We start from the raw sequence: 24,623 nt of genomic DNA, 5'->3' as shown, positions 1-24,623 counted from the left end.
GCGCTGGTTTGTATGACAAACGTTGTAAAATTGCGTAACAATAAATTTAATAAAAACAACTGAGAGCGTACAAAGTTCAATGCCAAGTTCTAGGCAAAGGTTATAAGGTTTAAGTCCGTACAAATGTTAAAGTGTTCTTAACCTATTGAAGGTTCGTAGCGTTCTGATCCTAGTCCTTCTGGAATTCCTTACCAAAGCTCGGGAAGAGATAACTTCTTTGGTAGGGATAACCAGGGGACGAATCCCCAGTTTGGGGCGTAATCCAAAAACTGTGCAACGCCTACTGACTCCGTGGTTTCATTTTCTCACGGAGCCTCGGAGGATGCTGCACAAAGATTCCTTGTTTCAAGGATCTTTCCCCGAAACTGGTGTTGCCTTTCCGCGGAGTGTGGGCCTGCGATGCGTCAATTGTCATTGAGGACACTTAATCAGGATTGAAACGGACATTGAAACAGGACACTTAACTTTCAGCCGTACCCAAGTCCATAATAAATTCTTAGGGTCAAGCATACCAATAAAGAACTCAAAAATGACAGTGTTCCACTCGATCGCAGCGAAGACCCAGACACGATGTCTAGACAATTCTAGACAGTAGTAGAAACAGCGAGATCAATGATTTATTCTAAGTCGGGAATGTCTTTGTCTTTGTGGGCGGAAGCAATGAACACCGCCGTGTTCGTAATTAATAGAACTAAAGAAGGGAATAAAACTCCTTACGAGTTATGGTATGGGAAAGTTGCAAATACTGACAATTTAAAAGTTTTTGGGACTGAGTGCTTTGTTCACGTACCTGTAGAGAAAAGGAAAAAGTTGGATAAGAAGGGATTAAAAGGGTTTCTTGTTGGATATATCGAGAATTGCAAAGTTTATCATATTCTGGTTCCGGGCTTGAGAGATGTAATTCTAAGTCGCGATGTTATGTTTAAATTAGAAAAGGTATGTTCAAATGAAGTGACTGTTAGTAACTCAAAAGGAAATAATGAGGCTAGTAATTTAGTTGAAGATAATCAGGACAATCGGAAAAATCGGAAAAGCAAAAGGTTATTAGTAGTAGGTAAGTTTACGTAAAGTTTAATGAGGATAGTAGAATACGTTTCAAAGCGCGATTAGTTATTAAAGGTTATTCACAAAAGAAAGGGATAGATTACAAAGAGACATTTAGCCCTGTTGCACGTTTTGATACAGTTCGATTTTTATTAAGTATCGCAGCTTATAATGGATTATATCTTGGACAGTTTGACATAAAAACGGCAGTTTTATATGGGGATTTAGAAGAGAATATTTTTCTGATGCAACCGGAAGGGTTTAATGATGGGACAGCGAGGGTTTGTAAACTATTAAAGAGTCTTTACGAGTTAAAACAAGCTCCGAGGTGTTGGACTGAACACTTTTCAGGTTTTGTAAAAAGGTTTGGGTTTCATAAAAACTCAGCCGATCCTTGTTTTTATATTTATATTGAAGGTGATCGAAAAATGTATTTAGTTATTTATGTTGATGATGGGCTTTTAGCAGCTTCGCAGAATTTCTTAATAGATCAATTCTTTACTGAATTAACTAAGGAATTTAGAATAGTTACAAAAGAAGTAACGAATTTCTTAGGCGGAGAAATTGTCAGATTAAAGGATGGTTCTATTTTTATACACCAGAAAAAATATATTGAAAGTATTTTACAAAAATTTAATTTAAACGAAGCAAATAGTGTCTGTACTCCAATAGAGGCAAGTTGGGATGCAGGTAATTCAAAAGGGAACAATTATAAAGCGCCCTATAGGGAGGCCGTAGGTAGCCTTACGTATCTTCAAGTATCTAACCGGTCCGATATAAGCTATGCCGTAAACATTGCTTCGAGAGCATTAGAAAAACCAAGCGAAGGACATTGGCTACTCGTTAAGCGAATAATGACGTACCTAAAGGGTACGTTAGAATTAGGATTATTTTATACTAAAGGCGGTAATTTTAAGGTATATAGTGACGCAGATTATGCGGGAGACAAAGAGACACGAAAATCAACGTCGGGTATCGTGTGTCAATATGCGAATGCAGCCATCTCATGGCAGAGAAGGCAGCAATGTGTATCATTATCTACAACAGAAGCTGAGTATGTTAGCGCAATATCAGCCGTTAAAGAGATTGTCTGGCCAAAGAAATTGTTCCGTGAATGTGAAATTAATGTACAGTACACATTATTAGTAGATAATATGAGTGCGATAAAATTAATAAAAAATCCAGACTTTCACCAAAGAAGTAAACATATCGATATAAAATTTCATACGTGATCTGTATAATAAAAGCGAAATTGATGTAGAATATGCTAAGACCGATAAGCAGTTAGCTGAAATTTTTACAAAAGCACTATGTAAACCGCGATTCACATATTTAGTAAAGGAATTAGGACTTATATGTAAGTAAGAGGGATATTGGGAAGTGATATTGTAAACTCTTGGATGTTGAGCTTTAGGGGGAGTATTGAAATAAAACAGCTAATTTGAAAATAAAGCTCAAATCCAGGAGTGTCAGGGTGTCGCTTTCACTGCTACGGTAAAGCGATTTGAGGAAAGCCCAGGAAGCGGTAAATATTTTTTTGGATGTTGAGTAGTAAAGTAAAAATAAAGTAGTCAAAATGTATGTAAAACTCACATCCGGGAATGTCGGGACGTCGCGTCGGCGCGGCGTCGGTTAGGCTGTTACAATGTAACAAGTTGAAAAAGCCTAATAGAGTGTGCGTCATAAGTCGAAATGATGATCGGCACGAGGCGAGAGTGGGGAAGACGTTAGTTGCACGTCCGCCCAGAGTCAGTTCGACAAAAGAGTCGGTTTAGGCAGGACATACCTGGTATATGTAATAAGTTCACCGTTCTAAGTTTTTTTATATTAAAGTTCCTTTATTCATTAACGCGGTGCTTTATGATAAGAACAACACCATTCCTATCATATCCTCAACAAAAATGACACTAAACACGATATAGTTACGATCATAATTACTTGCGTAACAAGGTATTCATGTTTCGGACTTGACATTTACGGTAGAGGTACACGAATTCTTATCTTCGCTTCTTACACAAGTAATTATAATCGTAATTATATCGTGTTTGGTGTCGTTTCAATCAGAAAAAACGGGACGAATACGATGTTAATAGTCTCATTAAAAAAATTAAAAATTTGGAAAATTGCAATCTTTTGCATTGCTTGTGTAGCGGCTAGCTGGGCGCCAGAAGAGAAATCTTCGGCGCATCAGCACGAAGAAAGATTTATGGTTTGCACAGTATAAGACGCTATTTTTGAGAAAACGTCTTTAACGATTTTGGCTACTTAGCGGACAGATGTGTCCTTGTAACTCCTAGCGACGAACTCAATAGCGCAAGTGGACGCCATAAATTTTGGGTAGTCGAAGGGTCTCCAGCTTAGAGTGTCCCAGCGACGCGTGCCTGCTTTCTATCAACCGGAAAGCTGGGCCCGTTTGACGTAAGCCAGCAGTCACGTACCGCACTTAGCACTGGACCCGGAAGACACCCCGCCGCATCACCAAAATTATCGCCCCTTCTCACGCACGAGGGGCGTGGAACAGAGGCGTGTTATGCAAAATTCACTGATTGGTGGAAGTTCCTCGAAAGGACTTCCACCAATCAGTCGACAAGCGTTTTTCAAATATAAGGCAGCAGACTAACGACGCGAGGAGTCTCGCCCCTCCCATCTACCAAACTCAACAAACCCCTCCCCCTCCTCCACACCCACCCCCACTTACGCACAGGTAACTAGCCTAAAATCAACCTCCCCGGATCACACCAAGAACAACAATCATGTAACAGACACTCTCAATGTCCTTAACGCCTCGGGAGAACTAAACACTATCATGAACATCCTCGACCTAATCCAGAAGCACTACCTCCCCTGCACCAACACCATAGACAAAGTCAAGGCAATCATATACGTAGTCCAAACCTTAGATAAAAAATGAACCCCCTCAAAATACTGCTCTGGAACGCATGCAGCCTCAAACCCAAAATCCACGAACTAGACACCTACCTACACACACACGAAATAGACATCGCTCTAATCACCGAAACCTGGCTCCAACTAACGGACCACCCACACATCCCAGACTATACCGTTATCCGCAACGACAGAAACTCCAAAGGAGGAGGAGTAGCAATATTCCTCCATAAAAACACCTCCTTTGAAAACACCACCCAACCCACACCTCAAGACATCGAAACAGTCCTGGTCAAGATAAAATCAAATCCCCCCTTCATAATAGGCTCACTATACTCAGCCCCAAACAAAAAACTCCACTCACATGACCTCACCGCTCTCCTACCTAAAAACTCCCACTTCCTACTAGGTGGAGACCTCAACGCCAAACACCAACTCTGGAACAACTCCCACCGAAACCAAAAAGGCCTCACCCTCAAAAACTTCATAGAAAATTCTCGTACCTACATAATCCACCCCCAAACCCCGACCCATCCCCAACCCCGATGCAAACCAACAACCATCGACATTTTTCTCACCAACCTCCCTTTCCACTCCAAATGCTACACCACCCCCGATCTCCCCTCCAACCACCTCCCAGTCACACTTGAACTCAACCTAAAATCACCATCCACCTACCTTAAGAAAACCCCAACCACAGATTGGGAAAAATACAGAACCCTATGCAACAACCTCCCAATCCAAACCTCCCTCCCTTCCCCAACACATATCAACAATCAGATACATCTCCTCACGAAAACAATCAACCACTCATACCGAAAAGCCACCACCTGGGAAACAGAAAACCCAGACTCCAAAATTCACTCCACCACTGTTACCTTACTAATCCGTAAAAGAAACAAAGCCCGCAGAAAATATCAAAAAACTGGAAACCCCTTCTACAAACTGCAAAGAAACCTATTCACTGGAAAAATCAAGGAAGAGATATCCAACCTCCAAAACTCTCTCTGGTCCAAAAAACTTAAAACACTAAAAACACAAGGCAACTCTCTATGGAATACCTACAAAACCCTTAAACCAAAAAATCCCAGAATCCCACCTCTAATAGACCACCAAAAACAAGAACATACTTCCGACTCTCAAAAAGCCGAACTCCTAGCAAACTACTTTAAACAAATCCACGACAACGCCAACTCCCTCCATTCAAACCTACAAACCTTGACCACCCAATACCAGATAAACCTCCACCCCCCCAACACCCACTACCCCCCCCCCGACCCTCTCTCCCTCATCATGATCAGAGACCTCATCCGCAAATTACCCAATAAAACACCCGGAATCGACCAAATCACCTCCATTAAACTCAAGAACCTTCCCAAAAAAACAATAGTCCAACTCTATTACATTTACAAGCACTCCCTTACCATCAACTACTTCCCAACTACCTGGAAAACGGCCAAAATTATCCCCATCAAAAAACCAAACAAAAACAAATCAGACCCAACCAGCTACAGACCGATAAGCCTCCTAAGCATACTAGGCAAAATCCTCGAAAAAATAATCCTCAAACAAATCTCCAACCACCTACAATCCAACAACATCCTAATAAACGAACAATTCGGCTTCAGACAGAAACACTCCACTATCCAACAAATCCATAGAGTCACCGAACACATTACCCTAGAGTACAAGAAAAACCGATCCACAGGTATGATCCTCCTCGACCTCCAAAAAGCTTTCGACTCCGTCTAGCATCAAGGACAGACATCTCACAGACAGAACTCTAAAGGTGTCAATAAATGGCACCCTGTCCCAACCCAAAACTATCAAAACCGGAGTCCCCAAAGGCTCGATCCTAGGACCCACCCTCTTTAACATTTATATTAACGACATACCCAAACACCCCAAAACCCACCTAGCCATCTACGCTAATGACACAGCCATATACTCCTCCTCCTGGCAACCTACACAAGCCGCAAAAAACCTACAAGATCACCTAAACACCATCTCACAATACTTTCAGGACAGGAAGCTCCAACTAAACGAAACTAAAACTCAAGCTATCATCTTCCACCCCTCCCGCAAAAAACCTACCCCGGCTACAATCACACTCAACCAAATCCCAATCCCGTGGGTCAAACAGGTAATATACCTTGGACTCACACTAGACCAAAAGCTCAACTGGGCCAAGACCATACAGGACCGAATCCACAAAACAAACCTCTTACTTAGACTCCTATACCCACTCATCTCCCATAAAAGCCCCCTCACATTAAACACAAAAAAACTCCTATACCAAACCTGCGCCAGATCAACCCTCATATACGGACACCAAATCTGGATCACAGCAGCCAAAACACACTTCCAAAAAGTCCAGACAAGACGAAACAAATGCCTACAAACAATACTAAACGCCGACCAAGAAACCCCGACACACATCCTACACGAAACACTTCAAATCCCTCCCATCTCACAATAAATCACCGCATCCCTACATACAGCATTCACTCCCGACCACCCAAACCCACTCATAGCGAACATAGGAAACTACAACCCACACAACCTCCATCTCAAAACACGTAGATACAGCACCACTCCTAGAATGATTCATCACACTCTCCCAAAACCCCCAAATAAACCCTAACCACAACCCCCCCCCCCCATCCCCCCACCATGTGTACAGGTTTTTGAAAGTTTATCCTAGTATCCACTCATGAAGGTCACACAGACCCCTCCCCATCGAACACGCCGCCCATAACATCCCCCCCCCCCGCGTCTAATACAGGTTAAAGGGAATCTTCTCCCCAGGTACTGTCCAACCCCTCACTCAAGTGAAAAACAACCAAAAAAAAAACGCGAGGAGTCTAGTCACAGCTGAGTCGAGTTAAAGTTCAGTCACAGTCGAGTTAGAGTTGAGTCGCAGTCAGTCACAGTTCAGTTAGATTTACAATCGCGCTAGTTGAACTACCCCAGACGCTGCCGCGACATCGCTGTTTAACAAATAAACTACTCAATCAATTTAACCCTGATTTTGAATCATTATTCGAAGGCATCCGCCTACCACAACCCAGTTCCTTCACTTGCATTGGTCGTTGAGCGTGTTTACCGCTTGATTAGTTGCATCGGGAGGCCCTCAGTGGTAAGGATACAATTTTTACAGTTACGGTAGAGACCTTTGCGGCAGTTACGGAGAGAATACTGTACAAGCAAAATAATCCCCACTTTCAGTCACAGCTGACAATCACTGTAAAAAACACGTAAAACTTTGATCTGACTGAAATTGTTGGACCACGAGTAGTGGACGTGCAGTTTATTTTGCAGTGGTTATCACGCGTGAGGGTCGTTATTCCACGCTAAGTGGTTAAAGTGAAAACAATATAAAAAAGTGGAGCGACGATTAGATTCGCTAATAATAGTCATTTTTTAAAATGAGATGCTGCATTTCCTTCATCACCGCGCGATATCCAATGATTTACACCTCCACAGTCTGTACCATATTTACAGATAAGAGCCACGAACCTTCAGCAACAGCCCGTACACCGAACAGATGAAGTTATCGCGCGGTCACCAAAAAGCACCTGGTTCGCCGGACAAATTACGAATTCCTTAATTCCCTAGCCGATTATGAAGCACTCGCAAAACTTCGGCGGCCGTTATCTCGCCCCCGTTCCTTGCAAAAAGCACGACCGGATACCGCCGGCGCCGCCGTCCCCGGCCGCTAGCTCAGCCCCGGGGGTCAGATAAAGCGGATTTATTTGCACGCGAATGCCCAGTTTTCTGCGATCCGGCGTCGATCGTATCGGCACCCTCGGCTAGGTGTGGAATCAAGTTCAATATATACTCACGAATCCGAATCAATTTCAATAACCGAGTTTCATTTCATAGGTTGTCGATTAATACTCAAAAGCTACAGTGTTTCAATGACTTATATCGTAGGAGTATCAAAATGAAACAGAGAGGCAACAAAGGAAAAATTGGGCCGCCGTCAAAATCACAACCAAGTACTCTAATTTAAAAATTGATACTCCGGGGATTTCCGAAGTTCAATATGGCGTAGGTGTAACTCAACAAGTTTTTGTTATTTTCACATCAGATTCGTATTCAGCGACCCAAAAAATACGGGAATACCGGTTTTCAGGGAAAGCCGGCCATTTTTAAGTTAGACATCCGCCATATTGAATGCACCATTTTGTGTTTTGTAGTTTTGACGTGAGATTCACATTCAGAAAATATTAATTTTGAAGGAAGTCCTACACTTTTCGAGCCGTGGTTTCTGATTCGCCTTTGAAAGGTACCGACGGAAAAAATGAGGCCCTTCGTGTCCCGTCGTGTCCCGTCGATATTCCGAACTCGCGCGCGAGGAACATCCGGATCGCGCCATTACAATCATCGAAATAGCGACGATAATACCGATACACGGTGCGAATGGTATCACTGCTTGAGCGGCGCGGGGCGCGGGAATTCATGCGAATCTATAAAAGTCTAAACTGTCCGGATTCGCGGCCGTTAGAGCTAGATTATATGAGTCGCGTGAATTTTACGAGGCTCTCCGCGCGACCGTAACCTGCGTAACCCAGATCTCTCGCGTCGAAGGGGTTCGAAAGGGGACACGCGAAGGGGGCCACACGCGTACTGGGGATAATGCCGCGACGTTTATCATCGAGGCCTTGGCGACATATATAGAGAAATCGCTGTATAACCGGCTTTTCGATATCCCAGCGTCTAAGGTAGGCTCCGCTACCAGCCTTACCGACGAGTCCTCTAGCACGAAGCGCTCCTCTTTCTTCCTTCCTTCTCTCTCACACTGCTTCATATGCCACGAAAGACCTCTCACTCATTCTCCGTGTTGACTCTCGGCCCACTGGAGAACAACGTCCAAGCCGGTAGGGTAAGGGGCCCAATTACTGTGGGAGTACCAATTACAGTGAATTCTCGTTACGAGGCAGTTGCGTTGTTCTGGTGACTGACTCTTAGACGAAATGTGAAGTTGTCGCGGAGCGTCATATTTGAAATACACAGGGCACGCTGGAAACGTAACAGTCATATCCGTCTACAGGTCATAAAAGCCTATGACTACTAAGCGATAGTGACATGAAGACTGAGAAAATGTCTTTCTCCGATACATTGTTGCACGTAGCACGGGAGACGGCTCTCGAGCTTCGGCCCCTCACTGCGGTGGTGTGAATAGTTCCACTGACTCCAAATTGTAAGGTTGGCACTGACTCGTAATGAGAATTCATTGTACTGTGCCTATATTAACTATGCTTATTTCTAAGGCATAATGAATATTAAAAAAGAGAGATTAAATTTTTTTCATTAAAATCAGTTAATGTTACATATCGCTTTTTCAATATGCATTATGCTTTAAAAATAAGTATGATTAATGTAGGCACAGCTGGTACATTAGTACCTCCACAGTAATTTGGTCCCTTACCCTATAGGTACTCTGTTCCGAAATAGGGCGAAAGCCGATCCCGAGCGTGTTCGTCACAAATCTGTGTGACGCGAGTTAACTGTTAGTAGATAAATACAGTGTTTACTTGACATATGTTCACCACACGGGTCTACCCAGAGACAATAATCGGCTAGAAGATACTATTCATTGATACCCGTATTATGTGTACAGTAAATTCTCATTACGAGTTAGTGCCAACCTTACAATTTAGAGTCAGTCGAACAACCCACACCACCGCGGTGAGTGGCCGAAGCTCGAGAGCCGTCGCTGCTACAACATTGTCGGCTATATCGGTGTGAGACCAAAAGACTAATCCAATTACAAAACTTCTTTATTTTTCGTTATTTTTTTTAATGAAATTTGCACCAACATATTTATGACATTTTTCTGATTAAAATGAAACCAAATATGATATAATTCCGATGATATTTACTTGTGAAATGAACGATGAAAGTTACTTCCCATTACAATTACATTAACGGAAAATTAGTGTAAATGTGATCCGAATTCTATCGCGTTTGGTATCATTTTAATGAGAAAAATGCCACGAATATGTTGGTAAAAGTTTCATAAAAAAAAGTAACGAAAAATAAAGAAGTTTTGTAATATAGCCGACAATATTGTGGCACACTCCTCAGCGGCGACGGATCTCGAGCTTCGCTGTCCATTTCTTCGTGCAACATTGTATCGGAGAGAAACATTTCCTCAGTCTTCTTGTCACTAGCGCTTAGTAGTCATAGGCGTTTTATGACTTGTAGACGGATATGACTCTTGTGTATTTCAAATGCGACGCTCGGCGAGAACCTCCTATTTCGTGTAAGTCAGTAAAAAGAACGACGGGACTGACTCGTAACGAGAATTCACTGTACACTCCTCGGCGACCGAGGACACTCGAGCTTCGGGGCCCCTTACGGGGTATACCCCTCAGTGGGGATAGTTCTGGGACTTTTATCGGCTAGATATTTGGGACATATATCTCGTCCAATATCACGTGTTATTATTGTTAAAAGTCGCCCGCGTCCGTGCGGCTATGCGCATAAGTTCTCGGATACCTCAGTATACTTTGTCCATTAGTTCAGTATATCTTCTAAGACAGAAGAGATCATGGAATTTTACAAAATGGAATATGTTTAGCACACTTCCTTCTATATAATCGTACAAGAATTATTTCCAATCTCGTCCAATATCACGTGTTTTGGTATGTGTGGTAGTTTGGGTGTTAAATAAAGGATTCACCCATTACAACAATAACCATTTATTAATGAAATAACAAAAACTCAACGACGTAACAAGGAACAAAGAAAACGAAGTAACAATGAAACAAGAACTACGGATAAACGACTACGAACAACTGACGGCGAATGACGACTACTCACAACGACTGACTGACTTGAACTCTCTGACTTGAACTCTCTGACTTGAACTGACTGACTTGACTGACTGACCTCGTCATCCGTCAGAATCCGCGCTTATCTATTCCCCGCGCCTCCAGGAATTTCCTTCGAACAAGGAAACTTCTGGAGTGGGGATGTCGCTTCCTGTACGTGCCCCTTGGAGAAAGTTCGTGTTCTTGCACCGAACATCCGTGTCCTGGCGAAAGTCAAGGGTTGGCGGCCAAATGTGCACGCCAAGGAAAAACCCCGAACCTGGTCGCCAAATGTGCACCCCAGGTAGGAACAGAGTTCCGGCGACTAAGTGTGCGCTCGGGAAGAGCTTGGGCCTGGCGACCAAGTGCGTCCAAGGTCCCAGCCCGCAGACGACGCTCCTACCTGGGTCCGATCAACCCTTCTCCAAGGGGTCCGCCACACGTGTTATTATTGTTTATAGTCGCCCGCGACTATGTGCATAGGTTCTCGGCTTCTTGGTCGGGACTCTTTGACGACTAAAAAAACACTTTAGGCATTAAACCAAATTTTATTTAAAGAGCGATTTTTCAAAAATTTAGAGGAATAATATATTTACTAAGCTGAATGTGTTTCTAAAAGTCATTAAATTTGTAAATATATTATATTTAAAAAATAGAAGAAAAAGCTATTAAATAAAGAAAAAGTATGGTATATTATGCACCATTAAAAAAAGATTACTTGTTAATATTCTACACCCCAAATATCACTTCGATATCTTTAATATAGTTTAGAAGTTATACCAAAATGTCACTAAATTTCGCGTGTTAGACCAGTGTGCGGCGCTGCGCAGCAGCACGTTTTATCCGCAGCCCTCCGTTCGGGAGCCCGTTGCGGAGCAATAAAACTTTTTCATATCTTTCGTTAGGGAACTTTCCATCCAGCCGTGGCCTATGTTTACAGGAGTGAAAGTTGTACCTCGAAAGAGGCAGGACTAAGTGTCTGGCGACACGCGACCCTTATGCAATCGTCCGGCAGCGTACTTAAGGGTTGCAAACCAGCCCGCCCGGCAACGCCAGGAACCTTCACACCCCTCGATGCTTATCGCCCGCGGATTTAAACGTACTTGTACGACTGATTTTCCGTCAACGGACATTGTGCGCCCAGTACACTCGGAAACACGATTGAAAGCGATTGTTCTTTGCCGACAATTTCGCGGAACACGCGTTCGCTCGATCACAACCCGCGTCCCGACCACCCTCTGTCGTCCCTTTTCCTTTTGTGCGCCCGTGTTCCGTTCCGGGAACCGTGTTTGTTACGTCCGGTTTTAGCGTGTTCGCGCGACACACAAGTGGAATCGTTAAAAATACCAGGGAACGCTCCCGAGATAAACTTTTTACGCGCCCGCCATGCAGATGACGTTTTCATGGGATAATAGAAAATGCGATTCCACTCTTATTTAGCTGTTACACGCGACGATGTAACGACGCCTATGCTCCGGAGCGCTTGGCAAAAGTAAGGAATCCAGTTATTGTTCATGTCTCTGTCGTTTGTTTAATCGATCCGGTGGTCGCCATTGTGTTTAGACACTTTTTCCGATTGTTCGGCCAGTAGATGAATACTCCGATTTTTGTTGAAAAAGTAGCACGTCGCGGTTCTTAAGCATTCGAGAAATCGAACCGTTTCCCCATTGACAGACTATTCTTCACTGGGCTGTGATCGATACAGCAGCCTCTGCGAACGCGTGGCAAATGTGTTCCATAATATTCGTAATTTCTCTTGCACTGTGAAACTCGTACGTCATAATCGCAGGCGAATAATTCCTGTCAACCTTCCTCGGACGGCGGATCTCTTTCGCGACTATGAAAATTGGTGTGCTACATTCGGACACTTCGCTGTGTAAAGCGAATGTTTTCGAGAAGGGTTCCTTTACTAGCTGACCTGAAAACATTTTTTGAAGAAAATTGCAATTGGTCAAAATTGGAAAAAATGTATTAACATTTACCATTAGGTTACAATTTTTTAATCTGAACCTCTATTGAAAATTGAGAAACTGCATCTGGTAAATATGTGTCAGTTATACAGTGTCCCACTAATTCAGTTACAGGAAAAATTATTTGGTTCGAAGGGACACATATTATTGTGGGAATAATTTTTTCGTCAAGGTCACGTTTCTCTAGATTTCAAGGTCATCGGTTTCTTTTGTTTTGTATGTGACTACATATTGGTATGACAGTCGAAGTCAAGACGAAACCAATGACCTACAATGTCATGATCATCGCGTGATCTTGAGTAGCAGAAGTTTACAAATTCTTTGGACTTGATGCGAAGAATGAAATGTAATTTCTGGAAAAAAAATGAGACGATGCTTTTGCTATCGCGTGAATTACAGTTTTGATTGCAAGCAAAATGTTGTTTGTATAACTTCATTTATTTGTTATTTAAAGTAAAACCGTTTAGGACGATAGTAATTTGATCGGCAGCTCGGTCTGTCCACGTCTATTGCTGAAACACCCACAGCATGCAACAACCTAATACAATTATCAGCAAAGAACTCTAATAAACTTTTCCACCAGCAGCTAAGGTGTGAGTGCAATTAGAGGGCAATTAGAGTTCGCTCGATTCAATGAATAGCGCGCAGCAATAGAAACCGATAGGGCTTGGCATTAAGTTTCCCGGACAACAATTTCAGGCCAGAAGTCGACGAAACGATCCGATCTCGTTCATCAGTATTAATGGCCGCGAAACTACGTAGGCAAATTTTTCGCTGTGCCGAAACGACTGGGTTGCCGGGGGGGGGGGGGGTGTTGCGCCGTCGACATTGTAAAATACTAGACGGAAAAAAATGTTGTTCTTGTTTCTTTATCACTACAATAAGTTTTTAATTCTTTTATTATCGTGAAGCATGAATTTTCTGAAATATTTGTCGAATTTCCGTTTCCGTTTATAGTGACATTTATAAACATTCACGTGATTATTATTCTACTACCTGATTTAAATTTTTTAGAAATGTCACACTTTTCTAAATTAGAAAGATTCTTTGTAAATTGAAGCATATCTCATAATTCCGAAAAATTTAATTATTTATATCCGTCGGCATCCGACGATTTAAGTAATTGTTTCTTTTTTTTTTTTCTTGCAAGAAAGTAGAGACGACTAAAATGACCAGAGACCCTAAGAATTACAATCGTAATGAAAATCATTCCTTCATTGTTTACCGATTACCCTATCGATTTTTACTTATTCGTAAAATCATTTAAATTAGTCTATTAATTCTAATACTGTGGGTTTTTTCTTATCTAACTTGTTGGGGTCCCCGAAACTCAAAATTTTGTATTAATACTTAAATGGGTATCGTGTATTAACCCTACCTATAATCTTGAATTAGAATCAATAAATAGTGAAATACAGTCAAACCTGTTTTTGTGCGGTCCTTTTCTATGCGATTTTTTTGTGCGATCTGTTTTGAGCGATTTTTTTATGCAGTATATGAATGCCAACGTTGTTGGCATTATAACACTCTTGTAATGTTCTCATCACAAGAAGACGCGCGTTTAGGACTATGACGAGTAGTATTGAATTACGTGCATTTTGAAAATTTCTCCATGTTAAAAATGAGAAATTAAATTTTTTTAAAATGTTTCCATGTGTAATTCAATTATTTATTTTGTTTGGAAAGCACTTTTTCGCTATTTCGTAAATCTTTGACATATTTTCTAAGTCAGAATTTTTTTATGCGGTCCCTCTCCACCGCATAAAAAAAATTTTCTTTAATATGTTGTAAAAAATTATTTGTTATAGCTATTTATGAAGTTTCTGAATATTTTTTTGTGCTGTTTCTTTTATGCGGTCCCTTCCTACCGCACAAAAACAGGTTTGACTGTATGTGAAAAACGATGTAACTGCTTAAATTGTCAATCCGTCCGACTGTACGCCGCGCCATTGCAAAGAAGTGACTCGGCCCGTTGATCACAACTTCTGCTCGCCAGATTAAGACTTGCTTCCCCACTCTAACTTCCCCCTCTACCGCGCTAATCCCCCACGCTTCCACTGCGGGCCAGTCACGTGACGCGTTTCGTTTCTGTCGTGGATGCGGTGTCGCCAGATTAGGACTTGTGTCCCCACTCTAACTTCCACTTTTACCGCGCTATTCTCCCACGGTTCCGCCATGACACACATGACGCATGTGTCACAGTGTCACACAACTAATCTGGTAGTGGCAGAGGGAGAGAGAGAGAGAGAGAGAGAGAGAGAGAGAGAGAGAGAGAGAGAGAGAGAGAGGAGAGAGAGAGGGTATCTTTTTCCCCTCAATTCGTGCTCCCTCCCCTTATTCGGCGACACTGCGGTTCTGCTCGATCGTAAGTCATGGTTGCATCTGCGAATCGTCGGATGGGCGCGCGCACAAGATACTTATCGCGCGGATAAATTGAATGCGCTCCTAATATGGTTTCTTACGTAGCGCCCATCCTTCCTCCCTCGGCACGGGTGCAACGTGCAACGCGTTGCAACGGCTGCACCGCCTCGAACTCCACCGCGGAATGAAAGAATGAAAGAACTGCTCTGCTGAGCTGATCGACGCACGATAAATTAACTGTAGACAAGAGAAGGAAGATTGATCGAGCGGGATCGGGAAGTCGAACGCGCTCGCCTCCGCTTCTTTTTCACCCTCGGCCTAGTTTTTCTGGCTGTAGCTCTCTCTCTCCCCCTCCGACTCTCTCCCTGTCCGTATTCATCCGGAGGAGCTACGCCGTAGTCTCGCAGACACGGTCGAATTTTCGCCACGTCGCTAGAAACGTCTCTATTGCTTTATTTCGCGGCCGTAGCATAGATACATCCGCGCTCCCGTGGAAAGCGTAACAATGCAGCGGAGTGTATAAAAGAAAAGATTAATAATCCCTCCAGTCCTTTGTTGAAAATAAAGGGACTTCCGCCGGTGGAACTGATGAGAAAAATACACGGCCGTGAATGCCTGCCCAGCTTCTTCTTAAATTCTATTTCAGTTGCGCGACGTGAAACCGCGCGGAACGGCGCGGCAGTTAGGGAATTAATGAAGCACCAAGGATCCCGAAATATGTCGGCTAACGACAGTAAATTCGACGCCCAAATCGAAACCCGGATAACACCACGAAATAATTCATGAAACATTGTTGGGGGGACGCGGATACTCATGCAAATTCATTCCACAGGATGCTTTACAGTGCTTTACAGTCCTCTATATATGCCGCCAAGGCCTGGATGATAAACGTCGCGGAATTATCCCCACTACCGCGGGGTATACCGGGGACGCCGAGGAGTGTAAACATAACACGGCTCGGGTGTGTCTCCTGGACGATACACGACGCTGGCAAGACCCGTGTTTTTAACATACAGTGACGAACAAAAGTTTAAACACTCTTCGCTAGTTTTACATAAAACGTGATAATACAACCTATTTTTCAATTGAATGATAAAGATTAGGTACTAATAATTACAAAGCGAATAGGATAAACAAAACACAGCACTTTATTTTCGTTAATATTAACAATATACGGAATATTTATCGAAAATAGGGATTGAAAACAATTTTTACAGTTTTGTTCTTTAATTGTGCTCGTCAAAATAAAGCTTTAAATTAATATTTTGTCCATTATCCTTTACTTTTTGTACGGCTTCTAACCTGCGAGGCATACTATCTATTAAATTTTTAATCATTTCTGGCTCAATGTTGTACCATTCTTGATCCGTCCTTTTCCACAATTCATGAACACCTGAAGGTGGATTGTCATATTTTGCTAGCCTTCTTTTCACAATTGGCCACTTTTCGATTGGGTTCATATCTGGACTTTGTGCTGACCACTTTATCACAGAAAACTTTTGATTTCCTAGCCAGGATTTTACTATCTTTGCAATATGCTTAGGATCCTCGTTTTGTTGAAATACTACTTCATCTTCAGCAAATTCAATAGAATTAACAACAAAAGTAAAAATAATGCTCTTTCCACATGATACCTTCTATCCGAACTAAGGGACCAACACCCTTATGAGTAAAACAACCCCATCACATAATAGAGCCATCCCCGAAATTCATAGTTTGTTTTATGCTATTTCCTTGATTACTATTTTCGGATGACGTCCAGTACGAAGACCTTCCATCAGATTCAAATCTATTAATTTTTGTTTCTTCAGACCATATAACTGTTCTCCAATCTTCTGTTGTCCACTCTTTGTATGTGTGAGCAAATTTTTTTCGTAGTTTAATATTTTTGTCTGAAAGAGCTGGTTTGCATTTCTTTTCTTTCGCTTTTAACACGATCCTCTTTAACGAGCGGCGAATGATCCATTCACTTGCATTTACTCCAACGTCTTGAGTCGCGATTTTTGGAGTTTTATGACTTTCAGACGAAGACGATGTGCAATTTCACGTGCAGCTCTGTCAAAAACAAGTTGCGGTCTACCGGTCTTCTTGACACACTTCCATAGGTTTTCTTTATTCTTGCAACCATCGTATGACTTACACCACATTTTACTGCAATTTGCCGTTCATCTTGACTTACTCGTATCAAATAACTTTCAAATAGGAGAAAAACTGTGTAAACACCAGTCTAAACGTGTCTTACTACAGTTGGCTATCAATGTTTGTTAACAATTTCATTTCCCTAGTATTTGTGTACTATCAACCGTTTCTGATGAATTGTGCAAAACTGTGAACATTCCTTCAAATCCTTATTTTTGTAAAATATTACCTATATATATATATATATTGTTACGAGCCAGGGCTGCGAGCAACGCGAGAAGCCGGCGAGGGGTTGTTACCCCAGGAATATGGTTTCAATTTGTTAGTTAAGTACGCGGACGCACCCAATGCGAGATCGGGGAGCCGCTAGGATAGTTGACGTCGAGGACGCACCTGATGCGAAATCAGGGAACCTCTGGGAGGTTGGAGTCAAACGCAGACGCACCCGATGCGAAACCGAGGAGCTACTAGGAGGATGAAACTTCGTGAACGCACCCAATGCGGAATCGGGGAGTCACTAGGAGAGACACGCGGCGAACCCGATTTAAAGGAAGGTGGATAACTCACAGACGCACCTGATGCGAGACCAGGGAGCTGCTAGGATACGGAAGAACCCAATGCGAAATCAGGGTTCCGCTAGGATGGTATAATTTTCGTGGACGCACCCAATGCGAAACCGGGGAGCCACTAGGTTGGAGAAATCTTCGTTGAATTGAATCTAAGATTAGTAAGCCTCGTAACTTATATATAATTTAATTGATACAATCCGAGCGGTAAGATTGCATCATGTGGGAACTGCATTGCATCAATTATTAAAGGTTGTAGATTACGCGAGTTAACAAACAAGACAAATATATTCTGATTTGGAATAGTTACAAGTGTGATTGTTTGTGTCGCGAGTGGATGTAGTAAGTGTACAATTAGAGAAATTGTTACCTAATGATGCACGGTGTTGACGCACTGGCAATGCGGGGTTAGATAGCGATTGTTGAATGCCAAATAGAATATATACCGAACTGACGGAATCTATAAGGTTACGAATTGATTCGAAAGGGACTTTAACCCGATCTCACTAGACTTGACACGACGTGACTGCACGAGTACTGAACCGCATCTGAATCTTGACTGAACCGCTTCTCGACTAACCAAAGAGGATGAAAATGCATGGGTTTATATACCCTAAAAATGAGAGGGGAATGTATCTGTTTTATTTTACGGTCGCGTACTCGTATTTGTCGTTTCAAGTGAATTTAAGGTTTGCAGCTGGATCTTTTGTTTATAGGGGTAAAACGAAGGGTTAGCCAGGATGTTTCCTATCAAAGACTATCTTGACAAAACCTTCCAGAAGGGGATGTTTTGAAGATTTCCAATTTAGGAAATCGTACGGTGCTGTTACTGAACCATGCTTCGTGCCAGTTGCGTCCAGCCGGAGTACAATCATTAAACAAGGGGCCTGTTGGGACGCTTTTCGTTCTCAGAAAAGAGATTAGAACTTCTAATCGAAATGAACGTGGAGAAACGTCTCCATACGTAACAATATATATATATATATATATATATATATATATATATATATATATATATATATTGTTAATATTATCTAACATAAACTGTTATGTTTTGTTTATCACATTCACTATATAATTATTATTACCTAAGCTTTATCATTCAATTGAAAAATAGATTGTATTATCACGCTTTATGTAAAACTAGCAAAGTGTGTTTACACTTTTGCTCCTCACTGTATATCGAGAATTCACTGTATTCGGAAAATGCGTTAGGGCCAGACAAATTTTTGACTCCACCTGACGAAAAAAGTACAGAATGTTTATAAACACCAGCACGTTTTCTGTGTTCGTTTTCCAGTGTTTTCGAGAATACAGTTTTCATTCGATATAAGACGATGCCTCGGGGACAGCTTTCAACGTATTACGGGCGAGGGTGCCTATTCAGCTTGACGTCGTTCTTGAGTGGCCCGAGAGCTCATGGCTCCCGTAAAGTTGTCCTGCAGGCCATAAAGTGATCGATACCGATTCTGGAGGACAATGTGTCTAAAGAAGAAAGAGAAACTTTTTGTGAACATGGTTGGTCAATATTATTGTTAATCGAGTCCATGAACAGGAAGAATAATTCACGCGAAACAGTTTCAAGTGCGTTCGTATATTTTAAGAGAACTCGCCCGGAGTAGGTACACACAAATAATTAGTTATACAGCACAATACCGCATAATTCAGGAAAGGAAAAAAACAAAATTGATTGGAGCACGCGATAAAATTCAATGAGTTTCATTAAAATTTAAATCGAATGCACAATAAAACGTGCAAGTGCACGCGAGTGTGGCAATGATTCCCAATACCTGATATGTCGATATTTATGCCACGTATAAGGTAAAATGCAGAAAATATGCGTCGCATATTTTCTTCCCGATGAATATTCACGAGCAGCAGATAAAATTAATCTTCTGTATCCTGCGACGACGAGTTATTGAATTAAATGCTCCTGAATCAACTGCCAGTCGAAAGGGTGTAGAATTCGAAGTTAAAATCAAGAGGTAGCGGTGAATGGCCGCCATCGAGGGCCCTGGAAACTCGAATTAAGCTATTGCAAACCCTTAGAAACGCGGATTGGACGCGAATCCAAGACCAACAGATTCCGAACGGACTAGGTTAAGAGTAACAAATTCGTAACGAACCAACTCGGAGCTAACAGACTCGAAATGGGCCAAGCCAAAACTAACAAATTCAAAATAAACTAACTCTGGACTAGCGGGCTGGAAATGGCCGGGGCTAACAAATTGGTAATGAGCCAACTGAGAACCATCAGACTGGAAATGGACCAACCGAGAATCGAAAGACCCGAGTCTACAACCCCGGGCCTAGATCTAAGAAGACATCCGTACCCAAGCTAACAATCCATAATGAGGATAGCCTGCTCGGAAGACCATAGTTTCGCATGCCTCGATGTTGAATCAGCCTATTTCGAATTTAATGATCGTCTCAATGCTTTGACCCCCGAATCCTTTGATCAGTCCTGCTCGGATCTCTCCTTGCGTTCAATATCCTCCGTCCTGATTTAGCCTGATTTGTTCGATTTGCCTAATAAAGATCTACGTTCGCATTAAAAAGAAACGAATACAATGTTTACTCGATATATGTCCACAACACGGGTCTACCCAGAGACATATATCGGTTAGGAGATAGTATTCTTTGATACAGTGGCCTCGGTCGCCGAGGAGTGTAAACACACATGTCTACTCGATATATGTCCAAAACACGGGGCTGGCAGGGACAATAATTATCGGTTGGAAATGTAACAAAGGTTGAACTGTTGCCATAATTCCAAAGCCTTCTGCTATTCGAAAAGAAATTTAGACTGTAGCTTGGAACCAGAATAAATTAAAAGTCTTGATTATTTGGAAAATGGCGGCAATTAACGGACACGTTTTACACCAGATGTCCGAAAATGTTTCTCATGCATTTATTATTTTATAACCGTTACCCAATGGTGTACATACATTAATTTTACGAACAAAGGCTGTTCGACTACAGGTGCGAGAAAATTTAAGGGGTGGTTCTCCAAGACAGAATAAGACGAAAATGAAGAATAAAAAAATTGCGATTTCAGCTTCACGTTTACGTTATTATTAATTAAAAATTCGCCTAAAATGCGACAACCTGACCGACAGAGGTGTACATTGCTTACGTCATAAAGGCGCATGACAGTCGCGTATCAAACGGGGTTCTCGCTCGCACCTAATGGTTATGCTTTGACGTCACACAATTTAGCCAATAATTCGGCTAGAACCGAAAATGCGTGTGGTATGACCGAATCGGACGGTTTACACGCCGAATTCTTGCCAGGTAACTTCTTGCGAGACACGCGGAGTATCTGTCACTTGGTAGGTGACTGTCGCGCGCCTCTATGACGTACGCAACGACACCTCTATCGGCCGGGTTGCCGCATTTCAGGCGGATCTTTACTTGTTAATAACTAAAAAATGGAGCCGAAATCGCAATTTTTTTCTTCATTTTCGTCTTATATTAGTATGAAGAGCCACCCCTTAAATTTCCTTCCACCTGTAGTCAAGCAAATATATAATATACAGTGCACGTTTAAGGACAGCCCTACTTGAGGAAAAAAAATTTTCACACTAGAATTACCGGATGAGTCAAAATGACTTGCTCCTAATTTTTTCTTTTAGAAATATTCAAATAAATATGTTTTTTTTTTTTTAATAAACTTCTTCACCGAACTAGATATTTAAACAAAACTGATACGAAATCTAGACAAATGCAATTTTGTTGTTGTTATAAGGCAATGTATGCCAGTTGCGTTTAGTGCTTGGTAGTTCTAGTCTTAAAGGTTCGAATTAAAAGTACTCTCTTAATGAAAAAGAAGAAATTTTTCTTTTGCTCTTTTGCCTCGTGCAATCGATGCAGAAAATTTTGCATAAAGATCAGCAGTGTGATCGCGTGTGGTTTAATCGATTGTTTGATGTGTTCGAAGGTATCGTGGGTCAGGAGAAGGGACTCCCATATCCTCTCAGTAGATAGAACTATGTTTATCCCGGACGAAAGGTTCCAGGCGCTTTTCGTGGAATCGATGGACAGCTGGACCCTGCAGGTTAAGTACGTCCAGGAACGCGACGAAGGCGAGTACGAGTGCCAAATCTCGACCGACCCGAAAAAGAGTCACATCATCAAGCTCAACATCGTCGGTGAGACTGCGAGAATGCATTTCGCTTTTTCCTTTTTTTTTGTTTTTTTTTTCGTTATGAGTCGAATAATCGGAACTTCCTTATCGACGTGGTGTTGGCCATTACTGTTCGTTTTACGCGCGAACGTTATTTTTATTACATTGTTGTACGTACGTGCGTACAGTTCTGTCATCGATCACTGAAGCACACAAGTTCCGACTTTAGCGCCGATGAAAAATTATACGAATGAAAAGATACGTTTCCAACCCCCTCCCTCCCACTTTATGTAACTCTTACAACACCACGCACTGGAACTTTTTCCTATAACACTTGTCCAAAAACAGTTATAAATACCAAATCGGCTTGAAGCTCTGCACAGCTTCCATTGTACCGTTTTGTTTCCACTTTTACAATGGGAAATAATTTTAATTATCCATGATGATGCATCCCGCGAAAGGTATTGTCCCTATAGAAAATCCTATAACACGACAATTTAATCTCTAGATTGTATAATTCTGCATAAAGTTCAATCGTACCAGAAGCAATCGATCCGTAATTAGACTGCAGATCTTTATGTAAAATTTTCTTCGTCAATTTCAAAACATAAGGTAAGGGACCTAATTACTGTGGGGGTGTCAATTACCGTGCCTATGTTCATTACACGTATTTTTAAAGCATAACGAATATCAAAAAAGAGATATATAATGAATATTTTAATTTTAATGAAAAAAAAATGTTACATCTCTTTTTTAATATTCATTATGCTTTAAAAATAAGTATAATCAATATAGGCACAGTAATCGGGTTCCTAAGATTGTTTTACCAATTGTTTTTGTCTTGATCTTAATAAGTTGAAAATAATGTATATTACGGTTCTCAAATTCTTTTAACCAGTTAACTGTGGAATTTAATTTTAAAAATCCCTCACGGTGCGGAATTAAAATCAAGCAATGACGAATATATACGTCGAATGCAGGCCAAATGCCGCTATTATAAATTTTACGAAAAAAGGAAAGCAAAATGAGAAAGAATTACATTTTTATTCGATAAGAAATTAACAATTCATTAACGTTAACCGCACCGCAATAGAATTTTGGATGACGTGTATGCACGTCAAACGCGCTTAACTGGTTAATCTTCGTGCTATTTTCAATTGCACTGGCTCGGTTTTGTTATAAATGCATAAAATCCGCAGTCTAATTAGAATACTCAGTTTTAACAATTATTAGAATTGCACTACCTCATTGTTTGAGAATAAACGTCCACTTCTGCTCAAAGTTGAAAGATTTGGACCGTTTATTTCGAAAGCGGTGTATGTCGATTTTTTTTTTAAACAAGATATCACAAAATTTGTATATATGTATCTTTTTTATCAACAAAAATGGACTTGCACCACTTTCAAAATAAACGGTCCATCTATTAAAAAATCCTCAGCCCATGGCTGACCAAAATTAAAGAGAAATGAGAAATTATGGAATAATCGCTGGTAGATAATTACTACTGTTGTGTTAATTGCTTAGTAACAGTGCAAAACGCAAGTTGGCGTTCACTGGTAGGAAACAGGTTGAGCCGAGGCGAGGCGTAAAGCTACAAGCGTTGATTGTTGGTTTGTAGTGCCAAAGATCGAGATCATAGGCGAACGCGACATGCATGTGAGGACCGGAAGTACGGTCGCCATACGGTGCGTAATCAAACAGTCCCTCGAGGGGCCGTTCTACGTTTTCTGGTATCACGAGGGCGACCGCGTTCTGGACAATCAGTTGGGCAAGATCAACATCCAGACCGAGAGGAGCAATAACGACACGGTCAGCAGTCTCGAGATCCGCAACGCAAGGCGGGAGGACTCGGGCAATTACACCTGCAGCCCGAGCAGTTTCGACAGCGCGAGCGTGCACCTTCACGTGTTGAATGGTAAGCGTCCTCGCATTCCATTAGCATAAATCTCTTTCGCGTTTCGACGGGGAAATACAGTGTATCTTCGATATATGTCCCAAATATTTAGCCGATAAAAGTCCCAGAACTATCCCCACTGTCGCGGAGTATATCCCGTGAGAGGTAGAGGTGTACGAGAACCCGATGGTCGGGACCAGCAGGGAGGAGGTCGGGTCGGGTCGGGTCGGGTCGGGTTCCCGAAAATTTCGATTTCCTTTTAGGAAATCCCGATTATTTCGAGAATCCCGATAAATACGAGAATCCCGACTTTTTCGAGTACCTGTCCTGAACCCGAAAAAATGTCGTGTTCCCGACCCGACCCGATATTTCGGGTTCTCGCACATCCCTAGTGAGGGGCCATTAACAGTGGCCTCTAGAGCTTCGCTGTCCTTTTCTACGTTCGGCGTGGATCAAAATAGTATCTCCTACCCGATGTATGTTTCTGGCTAGACCCGTGTTGCGGATATGGATCGAGAAAACACTGTATGTGGTAATACCGCGAGGCGCTGCGCCGGTCTCCTGGAAACGAAAAAAAAACCCTCTTAAACGAATACGAACTGACGTTACGTTTTCAGTACATCGCCGCGCCGCCCCTCAGGGAGGTCACGACCTGGTTGAACGCGCATTATGATAGGTACGGTTTAAAATATAGGGATCGATGGGTATTAAGACAGGCTAAAGCGTTAATATTAGATCGTGCACCCCGAGCCGGCACTCCGGGTTTTCCCACGAATTTTACTGTCTATAATGTCCCTACTAGAATTACTACCAGGT

At 41.9% G+C, this 24,623-nt stretch overlaps 2 protein-coding genes across 3 annotated transcripts in view; one reads left to right on the top strand and one right to left on the bottom strand.

Annotated features, from left to right (window-relative positions):
• LOC143354603 (uncharacterized) overlaps positions 1–24,623 on the bottom strand; it is a 132,881-nt gene that overhangs the window by 62,505 nt on the left and 45,753 nt on the right. The gene's annotated exons all lie outside the window — the stretch shown is intronic.
• Positions 1–24,623, top strand: part of LOC143353937 (zwei Ig domain protein zig-8) — a 67,462-nt gene that overhangs the window by 32,897 nt on the left and 9,942 nt on the right. For both annotated transcript variants that reach the window (XM_076787544.1, XM_076787543.1), the window contains exons 3-4: positions 21,728–21,938; positions 23,532–23,828. In XM_076787544.1, the coding sequence (XP_076643659.1) occupies positions 21,728–21,938; positions 23,532–23,828 (508 nt within the window). The remainder of the gene's footprint in view (positions 1–21,727; positions 21,939–23,531; positions 23,829–24,623) is intronic.

The sequence above is a fragment of the Halictus rubicundus genome, chromosome 5, assembly GCF_050948215.1.
Source record: "Halictus rubicundus isolate RS-2024b chromosome 5, iyHalRubi1_principal, whole genome shotgun sequence".
In the NCBI taxonomy this organism is placed as follows: Eukaryota; Metazoa; Arthropoda; class Insecta; order Hymenoptera; family Halictidae; genus Halictus; species Halictus rubicundus.
Note: the sequence above shows the minus strand (reverse complement) of the source record. Positions and strands in the feature narration are given on the sequence as shown.